This window comes from Camelus bactrianus, chromosome 5, assembly GCF_048773025.1.
Source record: "Camelus bactrianus isolate YW-2024 breed Bactrian camel chromosome 5, ASM4877302v1, whole genome shotgun sequence".
NCBI classification, from domain to species: Eukaryota; Metazoa; Chordata; class Mammalia; order Artiodactyla; family Camelidae; genus Camelus; species Camelus bactrianus.
Window position 1 is genome coordinate 32,112,793 of NC_133543.1, and position 24,730 is coordinate 32,137,522.

Below are 24,730 nucleotides of genomic sequence, written 5' to 3' on the forward strand. Positions count from 1 at the left end.
GGAGCCGGGCCAGGGCTCCGGCGAGCACCCATCCGCGCCCCCCAACGCCAAAGCGAAACTTCGGCGGCCCCCTCCCCGCCCCCCACCCCCAGCCTTGGCCCCGAGGCGCTTTGTGTTTGTTACTGTTTTGTGTGTTGCACCCGCGAGGGGATCAGAGAGACAAGAATTACATCTTCAAAATGAGTCATAACTCCTGACCGTATGAGGGAATGCACACGGCGGTACAGTAAGGCTGCTTGACTCAGGGCTAGGCGGACCCTTTCCTCCGAAAAGTCCTCAGCCCGGCTCGGGAACTTGGGGTGAGGCGAGGCTTTCTTTAGCTCTCATCTTGTCTCACCCCCCAACCCATTCCCCAGAGGAAGCAAGCAAACAAACAAACAAACAACGCGAAACAACCCCCGGATGAAGCACACTCGGGCAAATTGATAATAGTAATTATAGGAAGCCCACTCGTCCCGCGCCCCCTCCCCTCCCCTTTCGGAGTTTATCGAGGCACTGTCTCTTCCTCCCCGCACACCCCCGCCCCCAAATTAAGATTTCCCGTTTTACGCCGCAATAAGAAATATAATTATAAGCCTCTTTGGACACTGTCCCTCTTCCCCCCACCCCCACCTTCGCCACTTTGACAATATTTACTTAAGTATTTCCCCCCACCTCACTCACACACATGCTCCCCCACACTGGTTCCCTTAAATAGTTCCAGTAGAAAATTGTTTTTTCCCCTCAAGAAAGGAAAGAGAAAGTCCAACCGCTACGGCAATACTTTTAAGCTCTGCTAAATGATCGTATCCTTTCTGGCTTCGAAACTTTTGTACCTAAAAATCGAGAGAGGCGCTGCATTTTTTCAGCTGAAACTGTCAAAACTTGGAGAAGGGGAACCTCGGAGGCAGGCAGGAGAGGAGGAGAATCCCGAAACTCTGTGGAGGTTGGGAAGATGCTGTGCCTCGAGGATTAGTTTAAACAGGGGGCTATAAAAGATGTAACAGATGCAAACTGTAACACAAGGGCCATTAACCCTTTCTCTGCCGAGCACACTCAGTCCCCACGCCCCGCACCTATTGTCTCCTGTGTTAGAAGCTTTGCGGAAAACCTGGAAAGTGAGTATCAGTTTCCACACATTTGCTGAGAGGGGTGGGGGGGGGGCAGAGAGAAGGGGAAGTGGATGATTTAGAAAGCACCTTGAATTTAACCTAGGCATAGTGGGAGAATTTTAATTTAAGTTTGACACATTTGGTCATTTCTTGGCTCTCCTATGGATTTGAAATTGTTGGGAAAAATCCTGAAATAAAGAAATGGTCACACAAGTGTCTGGGATGAAACAGCTGGCCTGTCTGTATTCCTGCTGAGACTTACACACGATTGCATATAAATACATGTTTAATAAAGTAAGCTGCTAGTTTTATGAGCATGTGTGTGTGTGAGGGAGAGACAGGGCATTTGTGCTGTAAACTTTATCTTTGCCTGTTATTTCTAACTCTGGAGTTAGTAATCTTGCCTTCATCATTATAGGGGGAGCATGTAAAATATATAAGTAGGTGAGAGATAAACACATTCACGTTAGCCGGGCTCACCACTGTTCCTGGGAACTCCTGCTATCTCTCTCGACTTTTCAGTGCCAAAGTATGGAATGGGATATTTGTGTGTATGTGTCTCCTGTTAAATCCACGTCTATATCACTTTGCCATTTGAAATGCAATTTCAAAACTTATCCTTAATTAAAACCCCTATCCTGACAGCAGTTTTCTTCCCAGCTGTAGTGACCCCCCCCCCCACTACTTCGGTAAACGACTCAAGTTCCATGAGGACTTTCACTTCTTTATTTATCATCACAGAAGTGAGGTGTTACTTCACATACATACACACACAAAGAATGAAATAAAGAAATGAAACTCGCTAAGCAGACGAAAACAGGCAACTTTCTGCTTAGAAAACAGCCTTCTCCGGTGGGAAAGGTTGGACTGCCATATCTAAGAGAAAGACTTGCTCCCGAATCTGGTAGGTTTGTATCCACCAAGTTTTGTAATTATTAACAGGTATTTGCCAAGTTTTAATTGCTGAATACAATGAATTGGAACTAGATGTGAAAATAGAGCAGAATCTCTCCCCTTGAAGAGTTTTAATTCCAACCATGTAGTTCTTAATAAAACTTTTCCTAGGCTGAGTAGCAAAAGGCACCTTTGGTTACCTGAATGGACAGGTACAGGGCAAATTATCCGGGGGAGGAAAAAATGAGAGAAAAGGATGGAGAGAAAGGGGGGATTTGAGAGAAATCGCAGTCACTCTTGGGAAAAGCTTGCCGTAAAGGAGCTAAACCCACCTGAAATTCCTACCCACAGACACTCCTTCTCACTTCAGACTCACATTCCCCACTTAAAAGGAGAAAATCATAAAAGGAGGGTGGGGGATGACCATGCCAAAAAGAAATAAAAAGAGAGAAAAGGGGGAAAAAAACCTACCTGCGAAGTCTTGTTTGTAGTTTTGGCCAGAAATGGTGAGAAGAAAAAGCATGAAGAAGCCGCGAAGTGTGGGGGAGAAAAAGGTGGAAGCGAAGAAACAGCTCCCGGAGCAAACTGTACAAAACCTCGCCAAGAGTGTCGGGAGGCAGGACCGTTATTCCTGCGGAGCAGGTTAGAACTGATCTCTTTCGGCCACTCCAGGAAACACAAACCTGGGGACGGACTGACGTGTTACGCCTCTTCTAATGACATTTTTTTCTTTTTCTTTTCTGTAGGAGAGAGAGAGACCCTGAAACACGCGCCACCTATCTTTGTGGGGAGGGATAATTGAAGCGCCCTGAGCGTGAGCATCATGTGAAAACGTGATCGCCAAGTTTCTCTCTGGGAAAGGATCTGGGATAGATTATACCTTGAAGTCTCCGCAAACGCTTTAGTGGAAGAAATGAAATTCCACCTCCCTCCCTTCCTCTCTCCCTCCCTCTCGCCTCCCTCCCTCCCTCCCTCCCTTCTCCACGCCCCCCCCCCCCCGTCAAGCCTTTGGCATCATTATCCTCATCACTAAATCCTACAGAGTACAGGGCGGAAAACGGTGCACACCATTCACAGAACTGGAGAACTCTGAGGGGCGAAAGTTAAAGGGAAAGATCCCGGTTCCTCAATACAGATCGCCTCTTCTTATACAGATAGCTCTAATGGCCAGATTTGAAATGCACATTAAGTTGTGTGGATTTCTCAGCACCGCTTCTGGAACTAAAATTTTTGCCCTTTCTGTTATTATTATTGTTATTTTTCTTTTTAGATGCCAGAGCCAGAAAAAAAATGCTTCATGTGAACTGTATTTTAGGGTGTGTGTGTTGGGGGGTGTGTGTGTGTGTGTGTGTGTGTGTGTGTGTGTGTGTGTGTGTGTGTGTGATGAATTTCTGGATTGGATCCCAATACTGAAAAGCGATTTGGCATTTTTAAAAAGGGTCTCTAAGTAAATTAACATAGAGCACTGAGTTGACCGATCTCTGAATCTCTCTACATCTCACGGAGACCTCACTACAAAGTGAGGGAGTATGTGTAGGGAAGCAGGAGGAAAAGGAGAAAGGCCATAGAGGAACTTAGCAGGGAAGGAAGAACACGATATTAAACGGCATGGGGTCTAAGTTTTGGAGTTTATATTTTTTGATATTGCAATTAAAGTAAAATTAAAAAGAAAAGACTCCACCTTTGCTCTGAAGGGATTGGTTATGTAAATATGGAAGGGATTTCCTGGAGAATACAGCTTTCTACTGTATGGTTAATTAAATAATCACTCAAAAGCTTCCAACGTGACGCTTCTGTCGTAATCCAATCAGGTTACATAGGTCCTAAACAAGAAAGATATTTTCCACATCTGGAAGTCAGCAATTTAGCAAGTACTGCACATTATTAACCAATTCAGAGCCCACTTCCCAGGGGAATTTTTTTTGAAGTTTAAGTGTTCTTAACCAATGCTCTGCTGTTTTGTTAATCAAAAAGCTGGTTTACACTGCACATAATTGGAACTAATATAGAAGTAAATAAAGACAGCCAAATTTGAGGATGCTGAGCACAGGCATTTATCGGAAAAGGAAGAAATCTCTTAGCCTCCAATGGTTCAGGCTCAATTTCTTAAACAACTGTGAGGCTTTTTTTTTTTTTTTTTTTTTTTTTTAAGAGTGAAAGTGCTTGAGAACCTCAGAGCACAAATAAACTTCCAGTCCCACAGCCTTTGGGCTTCCTTGCAAAGGTAAAGGTGGAGGTGTCAAGAAGTCTGAAGAACAGCCTTATGCCAATTTTTCGGCTTTAATATTGTTAATATGTTACAGCGCCCTGTTTTCAGTTTGATGAAATCTGAAATAAATAACACCCTGATCCAACACTAGACTTTAACTTATATTAAGATAAACTGCTTTGAACTGTGCTTTGAATGTGTGCCTAAAGCAAGACTTTGAATGCAAGAGTCACTGGCAATTGCACTCAGAGGAGGGAAAAGCCACCACATGGGTTGCCACATCCACACTCCCAGAGGTGCATGGCTTTGTATTTTGTATGTTTATTTTGGAGGGGGCGGGCAGTAGCCACCCAGCATGACCACAGCCAATTCTTACTTCAGAATGCAAGAAAGTAAATTTTCAGTTGGTTACAGACTCCCCTCTTTCCTACCTTGAGTATTTATTACAATGAAAGTAGTTGGGTAAATTAATCTTGTCCCCCATCCCATTGCAGATTAATTACCTATAGAGTAGCATTGAAGACCATCAGTCTAAAAATTAATAATAAAAAAATTAAAGTTTTCCAACATGGGTCAGGCACAATCTGAATTTTATGTTTTACATTTCTTTTTAATATTATTTATCTATATAAATATGACTTATCAAGTTCCACCTCTGTGATTTATTTCTATTATTAATTTCCTTTTTGCTTCCTCTTCCCACTTTCCTCCACGTTTTTATTTAAAAATTTCCAGCCCAGCTTTCTCTAGAAGCTTGGGTGTCTTGCCTCTGCCATTTCTAGGAAAAAGGTGCCTCTTGCATGGAGTGATTTCAGGCAAGACCCCACCTCAGGAGCCCAGGTAGCCACTGGGAGCTTAGAGCCCAGACACACACTCACTGGTAAAAATCTCAGGTAAGAGGATCCAATCGAATGGCTAACAAATCACTTGTCTTTATCATGTATATTAATGTCAGGATGCTTAGGATCTGAGTTTAAAAAAAAAAAAAAAGAGAGAGAAAGAAGTATTTCCATTAAAAACACCTAATCATCTGATTACTCTGGGCTCAGTAATTGTTCAAGTGATAGGACGCAGCCCCAACACTTAGCACTGGGAGTTCCGACGTGCAAGTATTTGATCTGGGGTAAAAAGCAATCTTTCAGGTTTTCATCAAGGTGGTATATTTGGATGGTGGCACGGGAAGCGTCCCCGCGAGGGGTGAGCGCGCCAGTGCCCTCTGCCCTTGCCTGGCACGCCTCTGGCACTCCCCTCCCCATTTGACCGAGGGAGTTCCCACCAAAGCAGAGGCGGTGGGATCGGAGGAAGCCGGAATATAAATTTGTTCCGAACGCTCATTTAGTCCGAGGGCCAGGTCGGGGACAATGGGGATCGTGGGATCAGCGGGATGCAGGAGCGCAGGACGCAGGAAAAGTCGAGAGAGGACTAGGAGCTGCTAGCTTTCGGCTCCTCACATAGCAAAGCAAGTCCTGCAAATGAATCGCTCCTTCCCGGTCTTTCTTCCCCATTAATAATCCATTTCGAGATTAGCGCAGACCAAGGGGATTAAAACAACAGATACATGCAAATGTGAAATAATATTCAAATCTACATTGAAGGGCGAAAATAATTTTTAGGGATTCTTTGAGTAAAACAAACTGCCTCCCTCTGGATTCCCTCCACCCAGGCAACGTGTGAAGATGCACTTTTGTTTTCCAGTTCCCTCCAGCCAGGACTTGGTGCCTGTCCCCCCATTCACCTCTCAGTCTGTCAATTTCCTTAACTTTCACAGCCGCTCCCCCCATTCTCCCCTGCCCCCAGCTCCGTTTGCCGGCCCAGATGCCCGAAGAGATACAATGTTTCTGCCCTTGAACACACAGGCTGCAGAAGGAATTCGAATTTGGCCACAGCTAATGATTTTTTTTAAAAAAGCAAATTCTGTTTATTTTGTACCATGTGGAGAAATTTTTTTAAAAAAGGAATCTATTCTCTTTTTGAAACGGAATTGATCTTTCATCTACAGGGATTATTCCTACCCTGTGTTGTTACGCAGGAGGTGGGCAACTTCTTTTAGAGTTGCAAGCAAAGGGTGATAAGGGGGACCCCTGGATTGGGGGTGTGTGGAGGGGGTGGGGGGCGGCAGGGGTCCAAGCCAAGCCAAACGGTTTTCTCACGTGCAAACTCGCAATCCAATCCATTCGGAGTTGAGCCGAGGATAGGAGGGGAAAGTCTATTAAAAAAAAAAAAAATCAGGAGCATCTCTCTTAGAAGCCCTTTCAAACAAAATCAAAACAGGACCAGAGAATCTCAGACCGTCTCTAACATCCCTGCTGCGAGGCCCGCGGGCTCTGGAATCTCGCACGTCACCTGGCCCCAGCAGGGCGGCCAGCTGAGGGGTTTATTTTATTTTATTTTATTTTATTTTATTTTATTTTTTGAAGTTAAGGCTGAATCTCGGCTTCAGTGCTTTTTGCCAACCTCTCCACTGACAGGAACCAGCAAACTTCAGGACTCAAATGAGCGTCTTAATTTATTGATGCAAAACAGGTCTGCTTGTCGCCCCCATTTCTCGGCGCGCTCTGTCCCCCACGCCCCCAGCTTCGGTCCCTCCATTTGATCTCAGGGTAAGGGCCCGCCGCACAGGCGGAGAAGCACGTGGGGAGGGGGGCTCGGCCCCCGCCCACCCGTCCGTCCTCCCCCAGACCTGTACCCGCCCGGGAACCCCGCGACCCCCGCCCTGCGGCCGGGTCAGCTGACCTGGCTCGCTCCCCGGCTCCCCGCCCGCCGCCTTGTTTCCGGTCCCCGGGGTCCGCGAGCTGCGCACGGAGCGTGAGCGGCCGCGGCCGGGAGGTGATGCTGGGGGCTGATTACCATGAGAAAGGCTGTGCCTGGAAAAGCCTCCTCCACGCGACTGTCAATCTCACTAAGGCGTGGGGGCGGGGGGGGGGGACAGAAAGGGGCCCGGTAGGAGTCACCAGAAAAGTTGGACTAAGTTGGATGCGACGCAGGCCCGAGGAGGTGGCTTTAGTCTCAACTTGGAAGGCTTTGGCGTTAAGGGCGCGGACGCTAGCAGCTCGCCAGAGAATTGAAAACCCCAAATCTTTCCTTCCCTCCCTTCCTCTCTCGTGCCCTCCTTTCAGCCCTCCCTGCCCTTTATCCATATTTTCTTGAAATTCTTCCCCAGTTGCATTTCCTGCATTCTTCTTTCTTTGTATCTGGTATCTCCCTTTTTCTGTCTCCTGTTTTGTTTCTTAGCATCCCTTCTCTCTCGCTCTGATCCTTTTCTGCCTCCTTTATGTGTCCAGATTTATCATTTCGTTTTGAAAACACAATGTTTCATATGTAATTAATCTACCAGCAGGAGGTCAGGGACACCCTGACTAAAATAACTGCCTGGGTCATCAGAGAACAAGTTCCTCAGGTGTCAGTGAAAAGTAAAATTATAATGATAATAATAATAGTAATAAAAATAAATATAAATCTGTGTCTCAGTAATCATAATGGTTTCTTATTCTGAATTGTATCAGCTCAAACTGACTTCGTTTTCCTTAAAAGATATAATCTTCCTGGAAATTCTTTCGAATTAAAGCAATGTGAAAAAATTTTTCACTTACGGTGGTATTTTAGCAGAGCTTAACAGAATTTAGAAGTCACAATAAGTAATTTAAAGAAACTTAAACAGTGCTTTTTCCTTTAATGACAGTTTGGAAAGTGTAAAAAATTCCCAAAGCACCCCTGCCCCACACAAAGATTGATCAATTCTGAGAGAAATATCATGTCCTGTATTTTGCACATGCCAAGCAAATTCACAACTTGAGTTGTTGGGTTGTTTGCTTGGCCAGATCACCTATTACTTAGCAGGTGAGTGAACATGGGGCTGCATATGTTATGAATGTGGCTATGGTTTTGTTTTCCTTTTTTTTTTTTTTTTTTGTCTTTTATTCATTTTGAGCACATTTGTTGTTCTATTAAAATTCAGAGTTTGTAGTTGTTTGCAATTTTTAAAACTTGTTAGAAGTCAATTGGACATGTATATTAAGCCCTTTTTAGGCCAAGAAAAATAAAGATGCATTAGAAAGATGCCTTTTATGCTTCATAATTATTAATTGACATTTTATGATGAATAATTAATCATTTGAATAATTTTGGTATCTCTGATCTGAAAACATATTTGCATATCTAATACTTGATTTTAACTGTGTTTTTTTTTTAAAAAAATCATTCTCTCAGGACGAAGAAACAAAATAACGTTTTAATGTAAAATTTCTCTTCGACATTTGTAAAACTTTATTGAGTTGTACTATTCTTTCTAGATATCCATAAAACTTCTCAATAATTTGTAAATCATTTATTTAGCAATCCCATAGAAACATGTGACAGAACTACAGTTAATTAAGAAAAATAATACCCATTGTAAAATCAAGTCACTCCCCTTCCCAAATGCAGAGATGTGCACTCATTATGCACCATTTTTTTTCTTATTGGAATTTGGACATTGATCTTTTTGCTTATGTCTGTTTACACAGGTGACCTTTTTGGTTATGTCTATTTCACAGGTCAAAAAGTTAATATTGAAGCAACTGACATTTCATACATGAATTTAAAATAATTTTTTATTTTTACTTATTAATATATGTGCTGATTTAAAGTTATTTTAAAATGATTGAGCAAGCATATCCCCGATATTTCTATATCCCTGTGTCAGCTGAAGTCTAAAAAAAATCAATTTTGAAAACTAGCCCTGTAGACTATTACCTGTGTGATTACCAGCAATTTACTCTAAATTTATTCCTTATCTACATCGTGGGTACACTAATAGTGCCCTTGCCTTTGGGTTTTATTGACAATTAAATAAAGTAGTACCTGAAACTTCACTCAAGTGTAGATTTATTGTTATAATGAAAGTTTGAAAAACTAACATGGGACATATAGATCAACTAAAGACACTATACAGTAATTTTAACTAGTAAAAACAACTATCTACCTTTTAGTATCATTCATAATTTTTCTGTTGAGAAGTGAGTACTATGTTATTAAAGCAAAGAAATAAAATAAAATCCTATAAAATCATAGGATTTGGGGCTGGTTTATGGTTCTTTAGACCCCTTCAAAGGATGCATAGCCACAGACATAAAAATTAATAGTGTTTTTTTATTCCATTAGTTAAACAGTTAATTTATTGTATTCAATATGGTCATAATTTGGTTTAAAATACTGGATTTCTTTTAGTCCAAATGTATGAACTTGAAGTTTCTCATGTTCTTTAGTAACATATTGTCTTTGAGGGTAAGGGTTAAATGTGCGGAAGCTCAGAAGCGGTCTTGAGTAAGACTTGCGAGAAAAAAAGGGCAAACTTACAAATATGGAGACCAGGAATTTGGCTGTCAAAGCACTGTTTGTTGTAAGACCATCATTCATAATGAACTGAGCATTCCCTTTTGGAACTGTAGTTATCCTGGGGTTTGTGCTAATTCTAAGTACCTATAGTGGGGAAGAAAATCAGTTTACTGAATGGAAAATGAAATTCCCTAGTCTCTTAAACATCCACAAGGCCAGATTTTCTTTTTGTTGCCAAAGCTGAAAAATCAATGCGAATGCAAAAGGGAAAAAGCTATTGCGATATTTAATCCCAATATTGATGCCTTCTTGTTGTTGTTTTCCTTAAGACTCCTCAAAACCCTTAAAGGGTCCCTTAATTGTTTCCTTTCTCAAAGGATCCATTTCATGCTTCTTGCAGGTCAAAACTACCAAAAGGGCCATTTGGACATCAACCTAAGGGCTCAGAGTGACCTGTACTGTGTTCTTTTTTCCTTTGTAAAGAGAAATGGGACCAGAAACGGTTTGTACCTACAGATTGTTTAGTGACCTGGAAATAACTTCATGCTACTTTGTGGTCTTCTTTAATAGTCCCTATTCTGTTAAAAGGTCAAATTATAAATTTTGTATGTTACTCAGTTCTAATTTTGCACCATTCTAAGAGAGTATTTTTTTTGTAGTTATGTTTCAGGTACTTAAATATAAAAACCTTACTCTCAGAAATTATCCTTCTCGTGATAATCACAACTATGAAATAATAACAGCTAAGAAAAAAAAGAAAAACAACCCTGTTTTTCTAGGGCCAGCAGTTGTAGATGTGACCTAGAGGGAATCAATGACTTTCCCTAGAATTCAAGTGTCTGGTTCTTCAGGGGCCTTTGAATCTGCCAGATCGATCTTCGCGGCCGACACCACGTACACGTGACATCCAACGTCTTCTCACCTTTCGCAGGTGACCTTCTGAACCCACCCACTCTGCACCCTGCATTGAGACCCACTTCCAGCCCTCCTGGATGACTCGGTTAGTACTTGTTCTTCCCTGTGTGGCTTATTTTGCCTTTTGGACCTAACACTCAGGCTGATTTTTCCATTTACAGTACTGGCTCAGGTAGAATGGTTTCTCTGGCTTTGTTGCCTCTGGCTTCCCAGATACACTGTCTTTCCTAGTTCAGTCTTCTCGCTCTTACCAGGACCCTTGACTTGGGGAAGCTCCCAGGGGCAGGTTCTCGCTGGCTGACACTGGCCCCAGTGCTGGGCCCCAGCACAGGACAAGCTCATGTTGAGTGAGAGATCATGATACAGGCTTATCTGGGAATGGTTTTGATTTCTAATATAATTTCTTTTATTGCTTGTTGACTGGGAATTGGAAATCAACGTACTTGACACCAGATTTTTTATATTCTCCTCCATGATAGCATGCTATCGTGCAAAGATACAGGCTTTGAAATTAGGTAAACTGGATTTGACTCCCTGCTTTGTGAGTACTAATTTTGTGTTGAGGACAAGATATTAAGCTCCTGTGAACCTCATTTTTAAAATGAGCAAAAAGAGGACTTAAATTTAAGCTGGCTGTGGTGAAAAAACACAATGTATGTAAAATATCTGGTGCAAAGTAGGCATATCAATAAATAGGAATTTCTTCTTGTGAATTATCTGAAAAATATATGAAGTTAAAGATAGAAAACCAGAGTGAATGCAGCATATATTTTAAGTGATACTCATTTCATTATTTTTAATTATTGTTGTTATTTATTTTAATTCATCTATGATTTTATTAAGAATTACTTAACAGGTTCTTGGGTGTTTTACAGAAATTAATGCTCACTGATAGCAAAGTTGAAAAAGCAACGTGGAATTTCTCTCCTTGTCGTAGAAAAGGCAGTGTGCTCATGATTGTAAGTGTCACGATTCTAACCTCTGAGAGGGATAATGTACTTTACAATTTGATTATGTACTTCCATTTTCGGAAGTCTTCACACTTCCATTTACAATTGTAGGGAAAAAATATCTTTCCACATGATTCTCCCTGTACGATCTGGTGTGAGAGGAGGCACACTTGCAGCCAGTTTAGTGTGGCCGAGAAGTGTCACAGATCACTGATCCTAGGTAAAAAAAGAGGCTCTTAACACTGTTCAACGCTCTATACCTGCTCTAACCCCAAACTTCAGAAGCTTGAAGGACCTGGGGAAGGGGTGGAAGGGATGGACTAGCACTGAGACAATTTGTTTGCAGTTATGTTCTTCCCACCCTCCAGTTGAGTGCTGAAACGTCTGCTTAAAAATTTTAAGAAGGTAAGAATATATATGTAGTACAGACATTGCTTCACTCTGCCGCCTGCAATTTCAGGAGTGGGGTTGTGTCAGCGGGCTCTGGCATGATCCACTGTGTATGTGACTTTTCTACCCTCTGCCCTAGAAAGGAGAGTGTCAGGGGAGGACTGGGCTGTGGACACAGGGAGCATATTGTTCCAATGGTTCTGCTACAGTGCAAACCAGGCTTCTTTTTCTCTCTCTGGAACTAACTTTGCTACACACGCAAAAAAATTCTGTTCCTATTAGGTTTTTCCTTGGCCATTGTGGAACCATAAGTATGGCTCCTGTGGCAAAGGGGTAATTTTTCTGGGTTGAGGGAAGCTGGCTTACCTATTGTTCTTGGCACAGGGCTAGCACCCTTCTAGACAAGAGGGACAGAACAAAGCTGAGAGTTCACAGAAAATACGTGGCCTTTTAAAACGAGAATGAAAAGAATAAACCCTGTTTCTCTAAAGCTTAGTTTATCTCACTACTAAGTATTTGGAAATTCAGTTTAGAGAAATCAGCCTGATCCTGAGCTACATTGTTACCTACCATCATTTAGCATTTACATGGGCTATTGAAAAATATTGACAATAATCTGCTGTCGTCATTGTGTAGCAGTGATCTCTTCTGAAGTTATGCTTCTATTGAGCAGGATTCTTACGTAGTTGAGGGAAATGCTTGTTCGGTAAAATATGTTTATAGATGTCATTTGAAATCACATTGGACTTTGAACTGGGGGTACAGTAATGCTCTTTATGATATCCAAACAAAGTACCATCATTTGGAGATTTTTGTAACCATTGCTTCATTTGGGATCCTTAAGTAGTAATTTATTTGACAAAGGAAGGTGATCTATCACCAATGTGTCTTTCCCAATCCTCTGGGATAGTCCCTATGATATGGTAAATATTTATTGTTGTTTGTGGAATCTGCCATTCATTAAGAAGCTTTAAAGGGATGTGAACTCATCTTCTATTTCACACTTGTAAAGGCTTGAGATAAAGATGGGAATATATGAGGGAGCAGGCAGGTACCATGAACACACAGACCTGCACAACCTCCTTGTTATCGAGTGATGTACCCAGTTATGTTATTTGACACAAACTGTTTTATCCTTTCTTCTGGGTCAGTTTTACACGTGTTCTGAAAAAGAAAATGAAGGAGCAAATGCAGAATTGGATGTGTATATTTCCTTTTTCTTCAAATGGTTCTGATGTGTCTTTTCATGGTTTATTTTTAAGCCAATATATTAAAATTTAATAAAAGGTTTTCTCCAAAGAAGGAAAGGAATCATAAAGAGAGAAAATGGAATGGATTAGTAAAAGTGTGTTTTGCTTAAGGAGGCAAGTATGTAATTGTCATTTAAGGTAAATGGTGCCCTCACCTTCCCCTACAACATCATAGGTACATAGAGGAAATAGAGAAGACGGGGAGTTTTGTTTTGTTCCTCCTTTGAATGGACAGGCTCCATTAGCCAATGGGCTTGGTGTCTTTCCTGCCAGCAGCTTCATTTCATGGGAACCAGTTAACTGGTTGCCCAAAGGTACTGAGCCCTGTTTGCAATGCTTTCTCCCTTCTCCTTTCTGTCCTTCCCTCTGCTTCAAGTCCTGTTTCTTACTCAGGGCCCTCACCTTTTCTTAGTTCTCTTTTGATGCTTTTTATTCAGAGGAAAAACTTTCTTTTCAAGACAGCCTTGTCCACAACCGTCAGCAGGCTTAGCATTTAAATAAGTTGTGACCTTAAGGTTTGAAATTTCCACTGTGCTGCAGGAAGTTACCTGGAGGAAACTGAATGTTTACCTGAAATATGTTATGAGGAAGGACAGTTCCATACTATTACTGTCTGCCCACTGCCTAGCATAGAGTCTGGTACACGAGAGGCACTGAAGAATGTCTGTGAATGAATGAATGCATACATGCATGAATGCTGTATGAAAAAGCCAGACTTAAAACAACACATGCTGTTTGTTTTACATGGCAAATAAGAGTTAAAAAGTATTAATATAGGTGCAAAAATCACTGCGGTCACAATAGGATTTTGATATGATTTTTGAATTCTGAGTATAAGATTTTACTTCCAAAATGAAATACCTAAATCATTTATCAAGCAATAGAGATATAACAGTCACTCACTTGCAAAGGAAATTTTCAATACAAATAAAGTCATACATATTTATACCAGGGTAATTCAAAATAACTTCCTCACATAAGCACTGCTACGTTCAAATACAATCTTGCCAACACTTCTGAGTACATTGCTTTAAGAAAAAAAAAAATGCTCCCTGTAGCGTCCGAACTATTTAAAAATCTTGCCAGCTTCTTCAACATACATCAGTTATCTCTCTTCAAATCACTGACAAGAGTTTGAAAAACTGCTTCATCAGAACAACTGTTACCCTTTCCCATACTCTAGTTAGAACCTGATCTTCTAAAAAGGGCCATATTTACAGCTTCTTTTGAAATTTTGAAACCATTTGGCTGATATGTTTTTGCTACATTTTCTTTTCCTGATTTAATTACTGGGGACATTTGCATGAAAACAGGAGGATAGGGACATAAGACTTTTGTCTTATGAGTTTATCTGTTTCTGATGCTTATTCCCCACCTGAGATCAGTATCTGTTTTATTACAATTGGGAGGCCAGGAGCTAGACTGGAAAAGATGAAGAAGTTGGTGGAGGTGAACTGAAGTTCAGAGAGAGGAACTCAGGAGCTAGGGGATTGGTGTGTGACATGATAATGGATTTTCTTCTAGGTCACTTATTTACCAGCAGTCTTCATGTTGGTGACACATGCGGTTCCACTGAAAAGATAAGAAAATTGGGGAACTATGCAGAACAGGTGGGTTGATGCTTTTCTAAGAAAGAGCTCAGGCAGTTACTACTCTGTCGTGGGTGTTGACAGACATCAAAGAGAACAATGAAGGAGCTGAGACTAGGTCACGTCTGAACTCTGGAGATGGCCATTGAAAGTTGGGAAGGAGATAAAGCAAAATGCCCCACTAATTTAGACCACCTTACAAATGCTTGCAGTTTTTTACGATGAGAATCAGAGAGGACTATCAGCGTGAATTCCGAGCATCTTCACCTGGCATTCCATGGGTGTGCAGGAAGGTACACGTTCAGAGCTGAAGGCATAATCTTCTAACTTTTCACTTTCTCCCACATGTACCAGCTTGCTGAAGGGCACCACTGTCCATCCAGTCTTCTAAGCCCACACCCCGGGTAGACTTTGGTTCCTCTCTTTCTTTTAACCTCCATACTGAACCACTAAGTAAGTGCTGATGGTCATACCTCCACAATTTCCTCAAAAGTGCTCAGATTCCTCAGACCCTCCACACTTACATCCCTGCCCTGTTTCAGCTATGCAATGTCTCTTTCCTAGAAGACCATGCTCACCTCCTAATTGGCTTTCCTGTTTGCAGTCTTACCTCGGCCATATCTATTCTCCATACCGTCACCAGAGTAAGGATTGATCCAAAACATTAATCTGACCTTGTCACTCTTGGGCATGAAAGCCATCAGCAGTTCTCCAGTTCCTACCTGTGTACATCTCGAACTCAGGTAACCCTAAGGAGGTAACCCTAAGGATGGCTGTTTTAATATTTACAAGTATTGTCTTGAAATAATAGAACTTCAACTTCAACTTATCTTTCCCATAGTTTTAGGTAAAATTGAGAATCCAAGAACCTGGACCATGTTAAGCTTGCCTGGCCTAGAATTTGAGTACTTCAGTGTGAGAAGCATGATGCCCATGAGATAAACCACAGATTCTTTAACAAAGCACATAAGGTCCTCTAAGAGGGAACATTTTCTCTTCTTCATCCTCTTCTCTCACCACTCTGCAAATGACACATTACACTTTTATAATAATGTTTGCATTTTCCCCCGAACAAACCACATAGTTTCCAATGTTAGGGCCTTTGCCTATGCTATGGCTCTACTGGGAATACTCTTTCCTGCTCCCTTCATTTGGCTGACTTCTCTGTTCATCCTTTAACTCAACTCACATGTCATCTCCTCCTGGAAGTTCGAGGCCAGGCCTTCTGTGTCCTCATAGCACATAATGCTCTGCACTAAGGTCGTTCCTTTATGTCTTCTTTCAACTGGAATAAGGCCTCCAGGAAGTCAGGGACGTTATCATCTTCACCTTCCACCCTATGATGAGTTGCGTGTTGTGTCCTCCCAAATTACTGAAGCCCTAACCCCCAATATGATGGTATTTGGAGGTGGGGCCTTTGGGAGGGAATTAAGTTTACATGAGGTCATAAGGGGCCCCCATGATGGGATTAGTGTTCTTACAAGAAGAGGAACCCAGAGATCTTGCTCTCTCCTAGAGCATACACTGAGGAAAGTTTATGTGAGCACCCAGCAAGAAGGTGGCTGTCCACAAGTCGGGAAACCAGTTCTCACGAGAACTGCGTCTCCTGGCACCTTGACCTTAGAATTCCCAGCTTTCAAAATGATGAGAAGTGAGTGTCTATCGTTTAAGCCACCTAGTCTATTTTGTTATAACAGCTTCAGCTAACTAAATCAATATCTCCAACTTTCAGTAAGTATCTGGCACATAGTGGACACTTAAAAATACTTTTTGAACTGAATATGAATGTAGTGGTACCTCAACTAATTTCCATCACTGGACAAAGAACTCCAAGCACATGCGTGTTCTACTGATAATGTGTTTAGCCACAGGAAGGCCATCCATGCTTCATAGTCGTAGGAGACCCAAAAGTTGGAAACTGTCTCATTGCATTTTTCAATAACTTGCATTTAGTTTAGACGTGCATTTGCAAAAAATATTAAAATAGCAAGACCTTTCACATGTAAATATTTTTAAATTTCAAAGCTTTTACATATGCATTATCTTACTTGATCCTTCCAGTAAACTTTCAAGGTTGGCAAATATTTTTATGCCCTGTTTGGAAAAGCAGGAAATTGAGATTTTTGAGGGAGTAAGACAAAATAATCAAACCTATTTTGGAAGTCCCGATTATGTGTTTCAGATATATAAACATCTTTGTGAAACTGGTAAATGGCAAATCTTATTATTCTTATGTGATGGATGAGGAAGTAGGGTGTTGAAAGGACTGGCTCAGTCTAAGTAGAAATTGAACCCAGTGTCCTGTGACTCACTTTGGTCCCGATACACATGTATACATAAATATAGAATTATTAGAAAGGAAGCTTTGGTTTTAAGAGAGCACCAGAAGGAATTTTTTTTCCTCTTCTTTTCCATAACTGGTCTGTCACTTGTCTTTAGCACACAAAGACACAAAATCATAAACAGAGTCATTCAGGAGAGTAGTTTGGGAGTGAAATTGGAAAATTAATTTGGTTTATTTGACATAGGAGAGTAGGGGAAGCAGGGATCATATGGAGACTGAACATTTTAAAAATAATTTATTCCTTTTGCCGTAAAGTCATTACATTCTTAGTTTTAAGTAAACATAATGGAACTATCTGAATATATGTCACCTACAATTTTCCAGAATTTTTTTTCTGGTAAGTGTGAGTTCCAAGAAAATGTATATTTCTTAGAGTTCTGTTGTTGAATGAAAGGCTGCTTCCAGTAAGAGGCTGTCTGTCCCTTCTCTTCACCCAGGATTTTATACAGCAAATTTAGGAGACGCTCCTTTGACAGGAGAAAAATTTCACGGAAGTTAAAATGGTAGATAAAAACATATTATCTGATATATTTGTGCTTTACAAGATAATGTAAATATGTAAAAGGTGAACTGCTGTCTAATGCAGCAGTATTATCAGCTGATTAATACATTTAAATATGTGATGGATCACCTCATTTTTTAAGCTAATGGATTGCCTAACAGTTACATACATGTGTCATAGATGTATTCATTCTGCGAGTGCTTATTAACTCCTACTATGCGCTGGACACCATGCTGGGAATAAGGATGCAACAGTGATGAAGACAGACTTAATGCTTGACGGGTGGCTGGGAGGACAGACCGTGTGTGATGGATGCCATTGGGAGTATAGAAGGCAGGTCCATTCAGCCAAATGATAGCTACAAAATAAAGTGAAGGCGAGAGTAGATCTTCCTAAATGCACAAAAGGTCAGGTCTTTGAAATCCATCAACCATCAGTGAAATTAGTTTAAATCACCTGTGACATGTTATAACCCTTCCAGGCTGGGCTAAAGGCATCTTGGGACCTCAGAGTGGAAGGGAGGGAGAGGAAAAAAGCCTGCGTCAGAACTTCAGGGAGGGCGGCCAACGTTCCAATGACCATAGCTAAAGGGCTTTGGTGCCCAAAGTTCTCAGAGACTGACTCAGAATCCAGGGTTCATTCTGCTGGGGTGGTAACCCTTCTTGCCAAGTATGAGGCAGTGTCTCTTCCTTTCTGGGGGTTCTGCTTCATTGTACTAGGAGCCCAGACAGCTCTGGGTCTCGTGGATAGACTCTAGCCTGACAGGAGGACATTAGAGACAGGGCTGGACAGGCTACTGGGGACCTTCAAACTGGGGGTCAGACCTGGGCGCTGTTTCAGGAGAGATCCAAAATGTGAAATGGGCACCACAGCACACAATGACCACATCAGAAGGAACCAGAGGTTTGGGGGCTGCCCCTTAGGGGGTTTTAGGGTGACTGGGTCCCCCCCAGGGGTTGGGCTCTGTGTGGCAGTCCCCCTCTCTCTCTTCAGTGCTCTCTTCCTGCCACTGCTATCCCCTCTCCATCATTCGTTTATATTCCAGTACGAACTGTTATGCTCAAGTATTGACTAAAGCTTCTGTTTGCAACAAGAACAGTTAGCAGCTTTTGAATGTGGATTTGGCTTTTATCAGGATAATATTATTTTTGGTAATTGTCAATTCTTTAGAATATAGGTAAGGCTTTGGGGTTTTGCTGCAAAAAGTATGATGCTTGGAGTTAAAACAAATATAAATAAATAACTTCAACATTTTGGTTTATGTATTGACTTGAATGGTTGTTCATTTTTTAAACCTAAAACAGAAAAAAAAAAGACAACAAAACAATACAGAAGTCTTTAATTAGTGAATATATGAATTTGGTTTCTTAAGCATCCTTACTCTTAAGATGACTAATGTGCTCATGCTGTTGCCATGTAATGGATTTGGTCTTTAGAAATGGACCCAACAGGCATAAGCTCATCAGTTGTTTATGTTTTGCTCAACTTTATTTTTTAAAAATCACATTAGAAATGGAACTTTATTTTCTGTCTGCATTTTAGCTCATTCTTATACCACTGTTTTAAGTCAGCTACTTACCACTTGGGCAAGTGATTTTGGCCAAGTCACTTAACATCTTTGGGCCTTGGTTTCCACTTGTATAAATACAAGATAATCGCAGCAAGCTAAGGGGACTATGATTTAGAGCAAACAGGACAGTGGGGACCCAAGCGCTTGTTGATTGCAAAGTGCTAATGCAGGTGTTTGGTGTTTATATTCACATGCAGGTTATGCTCACGTCGTATAAATTAGAAGGTGGATACGTTCAAAACCTCAACCAGTTCCTGAGGCAAGACATGTGAAATGGCAACAACTAAAAGGGTCAGTGAAGCGCTTGGCTCCTAACCAATCCTGCACAGAATCCTTCCTAACCACATAGTTTAAAAGATCAGGAAAGATAAAGGCATGAGGAGAACTGCCCTTTTCCTCTAACCCTTAAAACGTTTTTTTCTTCCCAAGAAACTCAGTGATAGAAGGTTGAGGCCTAACTCAGTGCTAAAGGTGGCCATTCCAAGGACTGTTTAGAGTGTGGTATTTATGAAAGTGAGGTGTCATGAACATGTACTCGTACCAGACAGAGGTGGACATGATCAGAACAAGCTTGTTCCTAAAGCCCTTCCCTGTCCTTGGCCATGAGTCACAAAAATCTGACATCTGGACATGAAATGAAATGCTTCCTTGAACCAAAGTTGAAACTCTGTGTGTGTGTGTGTGTGTTTGTATTTAATATGTAAAGGAAGAATGAAATCAAGACATGAAACTCTCTCATTGACTTAAGTTTAGGGCCAAATTTTAATAACACAGCTGTCCAGATGTGAGACACTAATGGGAACATAAGGAATTCCTGGATAGAAAAGGGCTGGTTGGCCCAATGGCCCGTCTCCTTCAAGTTTATTGCAACACACCTCTCCGTGTTGTCAGCATATCCTCCAACCCCTTCTGCCTACATAAACATGTCCAGCTGTCTCATAAACTCATTTTTTCTGTATGTTTCACTCAATGGACTTATTTGGTAATTTGCAGTATTTTCCATATGCTGGGGCATCTTTGGATGAAGTGGTCCTACATTATCACTACTTCTTCGTTAATTACGTGAAATATTCAATAATAAAATATTTTCAGCAGATAGCATTGGCAATTTGGAAAAAATCAACTGAGAAAACAAACTTACAGTGAATTTATAAAGAAACAACTGTTCTTTTGCTAATCTATGTTTTAATCTTAAAGATGTGAAGACGAAAGTGGAGAGTGATTAAGGTAGGCAAATATAAACACTTTCTTCTGCTGTATTAGTCTCATTAACAGATTTCTTAGCAGGAAAAAAATGCTAAGCTCAACTGATGTAATAAAGAAAAGGATCTGATGTTTTATTTTGGTTGGGTTAAAGCCATATTCCAGATAAGATTTTTTATTTCCTTAATTATATCAATATTTTAGGCATAAGTTTGACTTGAGTTATTCAAAACATTGAATCAATTCTCTGAATCAGTGTAGAGATGATTTACATTGAAAAGTCTTTTAGAAACTTTCCAAGTGCCTGAGGACCAGTGCGCTTGGGGAGAGTTCTTTGGTTGACTGTGGGACCTCCTGACTGGAAAATACCCCTAAAAATTTCCTTTAAGATTCGATTAGAGGGTAAGGAAGTGGAAATAACTAAAGGGTGCTGAGGAGAATTAATGATTAATTAGTGTATAATTTAGCTGAATATTTTGCATTTTTGAATGCCATTATTTTCAAATTATTTCAACATACATGTGTTGATGTGTGTGTAGAGATTACACATCAGTTTTAGTCTTTTGTCGATAAACACGTAAGGTGATCAACTTGCCCTGGCTCATCTCGGCATTTCCTGGTTTGGAAGTCCCACTTTCTGTGGAATCTCTCAGCACCAGGTACTTCACAAACACATGTGAAAAAAATAAAAATAGTTTGCCCCCAAAATTTGCTTAACTTTTTGGTCTGTGCACTCTTCAGACCTTGGGAACTCAAAAAGCAAAGTGTTATGTTAGCATTAAGGATTTTGCTCTCTGGTTATAACAGCTTATGTCCGGGTGTCAGCACCTTGGTGACTATGGTAAAAGATGATCTATGTGATTGTTTCTTTTAAATTGTTTCCAAGCTCAGATGCATACTGGCTTTTTAAAAAAAAAAAAAAAAAAGAGCGGGAAAATATTTAAAAATCAAACCTATTTTCTTCCAAACTTTTCTCTTCCAGACACACTGTAAGATACATCCTGCATCAAGCACAATGAATGATCTCCAAAATCTCTGATGCCAAAGCCATATCCTATTGTCCAGATTAAGGTAGGAAAAATGTTCTATGTTGAGTTATTTTAATCTCGTGTGCCTCACCATTAGAGGAATCCTGTAAGTATTTTGTGTATTTTAGGAATTTTAAATTTGTGGACTGTGACTTCTGAACTTTCTTAAGAAGGGAGTCTCAGTAAAGAGCATGCCTGAGTCCACGTCTTAATGATTTTTAGCTTCAGCAAAGCCATTTACAGGATTCCCCTTCCTAACAACTGCTCTGCCAAGCATTGTATAAAATAGCATTCTTCATGGTTAGATGAGCCCATGGAAGGTGACCAAAAGATTTTAAATGCAGAGGCATGTAACCAGCTACTCATTCAGAATTTCTCCATCTTTCGCATGCACGCCGTGTCTCTGTGGTAGCATCTTGTTGTGTGCGCGTGCGGGCATGTGCGGGCATGTGTAAACACATAGCATTTAGCCACAGAACATGTCACAGATTTCTTTCCTGGTCACCATGCTGCATGACTGATCCATTTCATATGATGTGTTTAGTATGGTTCATTGCCCACTGGTCTTATTATTTAACAATTTGCATTAAATTGAATTTTCTATTTACAGGTGTAAATGGAAATTTTGGCTTCTGAGAATTTATTATTTACTGGCTAGAATGTTCTTGGTTGAATTAGCTCTGCCAATGTTAGGTTGTGTCCACCTGGAATAAAGTTTGGGATACTGAATTAGAATATCATAATAATAGGAACTTGTTATTCTTGTGACTAAGCTTGAGCTACTGAGGCCAGATCAGTATCATTAGTCTAGGAGACATTTACCATAATTCTTCAGTTTTTTTTTTAAACATGTGTATTTCCTGATGGATGAGAGGAAGTTAAATTAGTGGTAATGTGTATAAATTACTCAAAAGTTCAAAAAGCTTGAAACCTTTATCACCAGCTATAACATCATGTTGGTAACTGGAAAGTTCTCGTTTTCAGCTCTGGGCTTCCCACAGGCTCAGGGCGCTGGTGCTTATTGACTGCAAACTGTTTGTCGGGCTCGACTACATGCTTTACCTATCCTGTTTCATTAAATCCTCTATGTATCTTGTGAGGGGGGCATGATGTTTATTCCCATTTTACAGGAAGTGGATGCTTAAGAAAGATCACAGACTTGCCTGCTCATGTGCCCAGTAAGTGATGGAATCACTCTGAAGCCTGCTTTCCAGGCCACTGCTCTATTCTGGGTCAGCTGTTCTAAGAGCATCTCCTGCCTCTTTCCCCACGTCCCGGCTTCCGCTTAGCAGCTCAGGGCTTCAGAACACATGAACGCCATTCACTGCCTCGGTCTTTGTTGTGTTGTTCTGTTCTTACCTTCTCTTCCTAACACTCTTAATTTTGTTTATTTTATTTATTTATTTTAAATCAGCTCCAGCACTGGAATGGTCACCAACAGACACTATCCATACTGGCTCTCGCAGAGTCTGGCCAAACTCCTAGGACGTTGTGTGGGTGTTGTAATATTTTAATTTTTAGCTTATCGCTTTTTTATTTTTTTATTTTATTTTTTTAAAAGTCATTTTCATTGTCTTTTATTTTGAGTGGGGTAATTAGGTTTGTTCGTTTATTTATTTTTAGAGGAGGTACTGCGGATTGAACCCAGGACCTCACGCATGCTAAGCAGCAGCTCTACCACTGAGCTATACCCTCCCCTCCCCTTTTCAAAACAGCCTTATTGAGATATAATTCACATACCATGTACTTGACCAATTCAGTGTTTTTCAGGTTATTCACAGATACGTTGTCATCACCAGAGTCAACTTTAGAATATTTTCATCACCACAGAGACACATGTTGTACCCTTTAGTCATCACCCCTTTCCACCTACCCGTCCATCTCCCTCAGCCCTAATCAACCACTAGTCTACTTTCTGTCTCTGTGGATTTGCCTAATCTGGACATTTTATATAAATGAAATCACATAATACATGGTCTTTTGTCACTGGCTTCTTTCACGTCACGTAATGGCTTCCGAGTTCTTCCGTGTTGTAGCGTGCATCACTGCTTCACTCCTTCCTGTGGCTGAGTAGTGCCCTGTTCTGTGGGTGGGCCAGTTCATCTTGGGTTGTTTCCACCTGTTGGCAATTGTAAAAAGTGTTGCTATGAACATTTGTGTATAAGTTTTTGTTTGAAGATCTATTTTCAGCTCCTTTGGGGATATACCTGGGAGTGAAATTGCTGGGTCTCAGTTCTATGTCTCACTTTTTGAGGAACTGCCAAACTGTTTTCCACAGCAGCTGTGTGATTTTATGTTCCCATGAGCAGTGCGTGATGGTGTCTATTTCTGCACACCCTTGCCAACCACTTGTTATTTTCTGTTGTTGTTGTTTGGTTGTAGCCTTTCTAGCGAGTAAGTGGCCTACCTGATTTTTTAAGGACTTTTCAAGAAAGCTTTATGCTTTTCTCTTTTGTGCTCTCAAGCACTGGTTTACACCTCTCTTAAATTATTTGTCACCACATCCTGTAATCTCTTTCCTTGCCTCCCTTACCTCCTTCTTGAAACCAGGGTGGACAGTCTTACCCCTTTTGTGTTCCCAGGGCACAGTACCTAGGGAGAATGAATGACTGACTAAAAGAATGGAGGGAATTGTGCAGACAAGGAGTGTTGGGAACGAACATTTCTTTGTTATTATCACCATTGTGCCAGGCACTGTGCAGCACTAACATATATTATCTCATTTAATTTTTATAAAAATAATAAGATGTTATAGTCTTTATTTTACAGAAGAAATGAAGCCAGAGGCAATATCTTGTCACCCAACCATCAGGCATGGAGCCTAGCTTCAAACCCAACTCTCTCCCAATTCAAAACCTGTGTTGATTTCCCAACAATGTGTTACAATAGAAAAAACAGACAATAAGCACCATTACTGCTCATTAGCACTACCACGACAACTTCCACTTACTGGGTGCTTCCTGTGTGCTGTACACCATGACGGCTATTGGGGGAATACTATCTAATTTAATCATTTCAAGAATCTAAGGACACAAAATTATTAGTATTCCAGACAAATCAAACAGTCCTTGAGAAGTTAATTTGCCCAAGAACAAACAGCAGGTAAGTGATGAGCTCAAAACCAGGTATATTTAAATGCAAAGTGTATGTACTTCTGTAAATGCAGGGCCAATGCATCAGAGATCTGAGAGTTTACCTGGTTATCCAGCAGGGTGGGAAGTCAGCCAGGTAATCAGGCAGTCACACTTCCCTCAGTTTTCTCCAAGTACTTTTTGTTTTCCTAATTGCCACCAATCATGATTTTGTTGGTGTCGATATTTGGCTAAATCTATGTATGATGAGAAAAGCACTTTGTGACCCTAAAAGAATGTTCTGTTCACTAATTTATTGTGGTTTAAATCATCTTATGTATGTATGTAAAGTATACTACATCTGATTGACCATTTTTTTAGATAGTAATAAATTGGCTACTCCTGCTTTTA

General features: G+C 40.8%; 1 protein-coding gene and 1 pseudogene across 5 annotated transcripts in view; one reads left to right on the top strand and one right to left on the bottom strand.

Moving 5' to 3' along the window:
* Nucleotides 1-2,592, bottom strand: part of ZEB2 (zinc finger E-box binding homeobox 2) — a 130,312-nt gene extending 127,720 nt beyond the window's left edge. Inside the window, exon 1 of one of the 5 annotated variants that reach the window (XM_074363605.1) lies at nt 2,457-2,592. Coding sequence is in view for 1 of the 5 variants with exons in the window: in XM_074363603.1 (XP_074219704.1) it covers nt 171-188 (18 nt within the window). In the remaining 4 variants the exon portion in view is untranslated. The other 4 variants (XM_074363606.1, XM_074363608.1, XM_074363603.1 and 1 more) reach the window with 4 other exon arrangements.
* A 313-nt stretch (nt 2,593-2,905) lies between these two features.
* LOC105083376 (small ribosomal subunit protein uS12-like) overlaps nt 2,906-24,730 on the top strand; it is a 74,385-nt pseudogene continuing 52,560 nt past the window's right edge.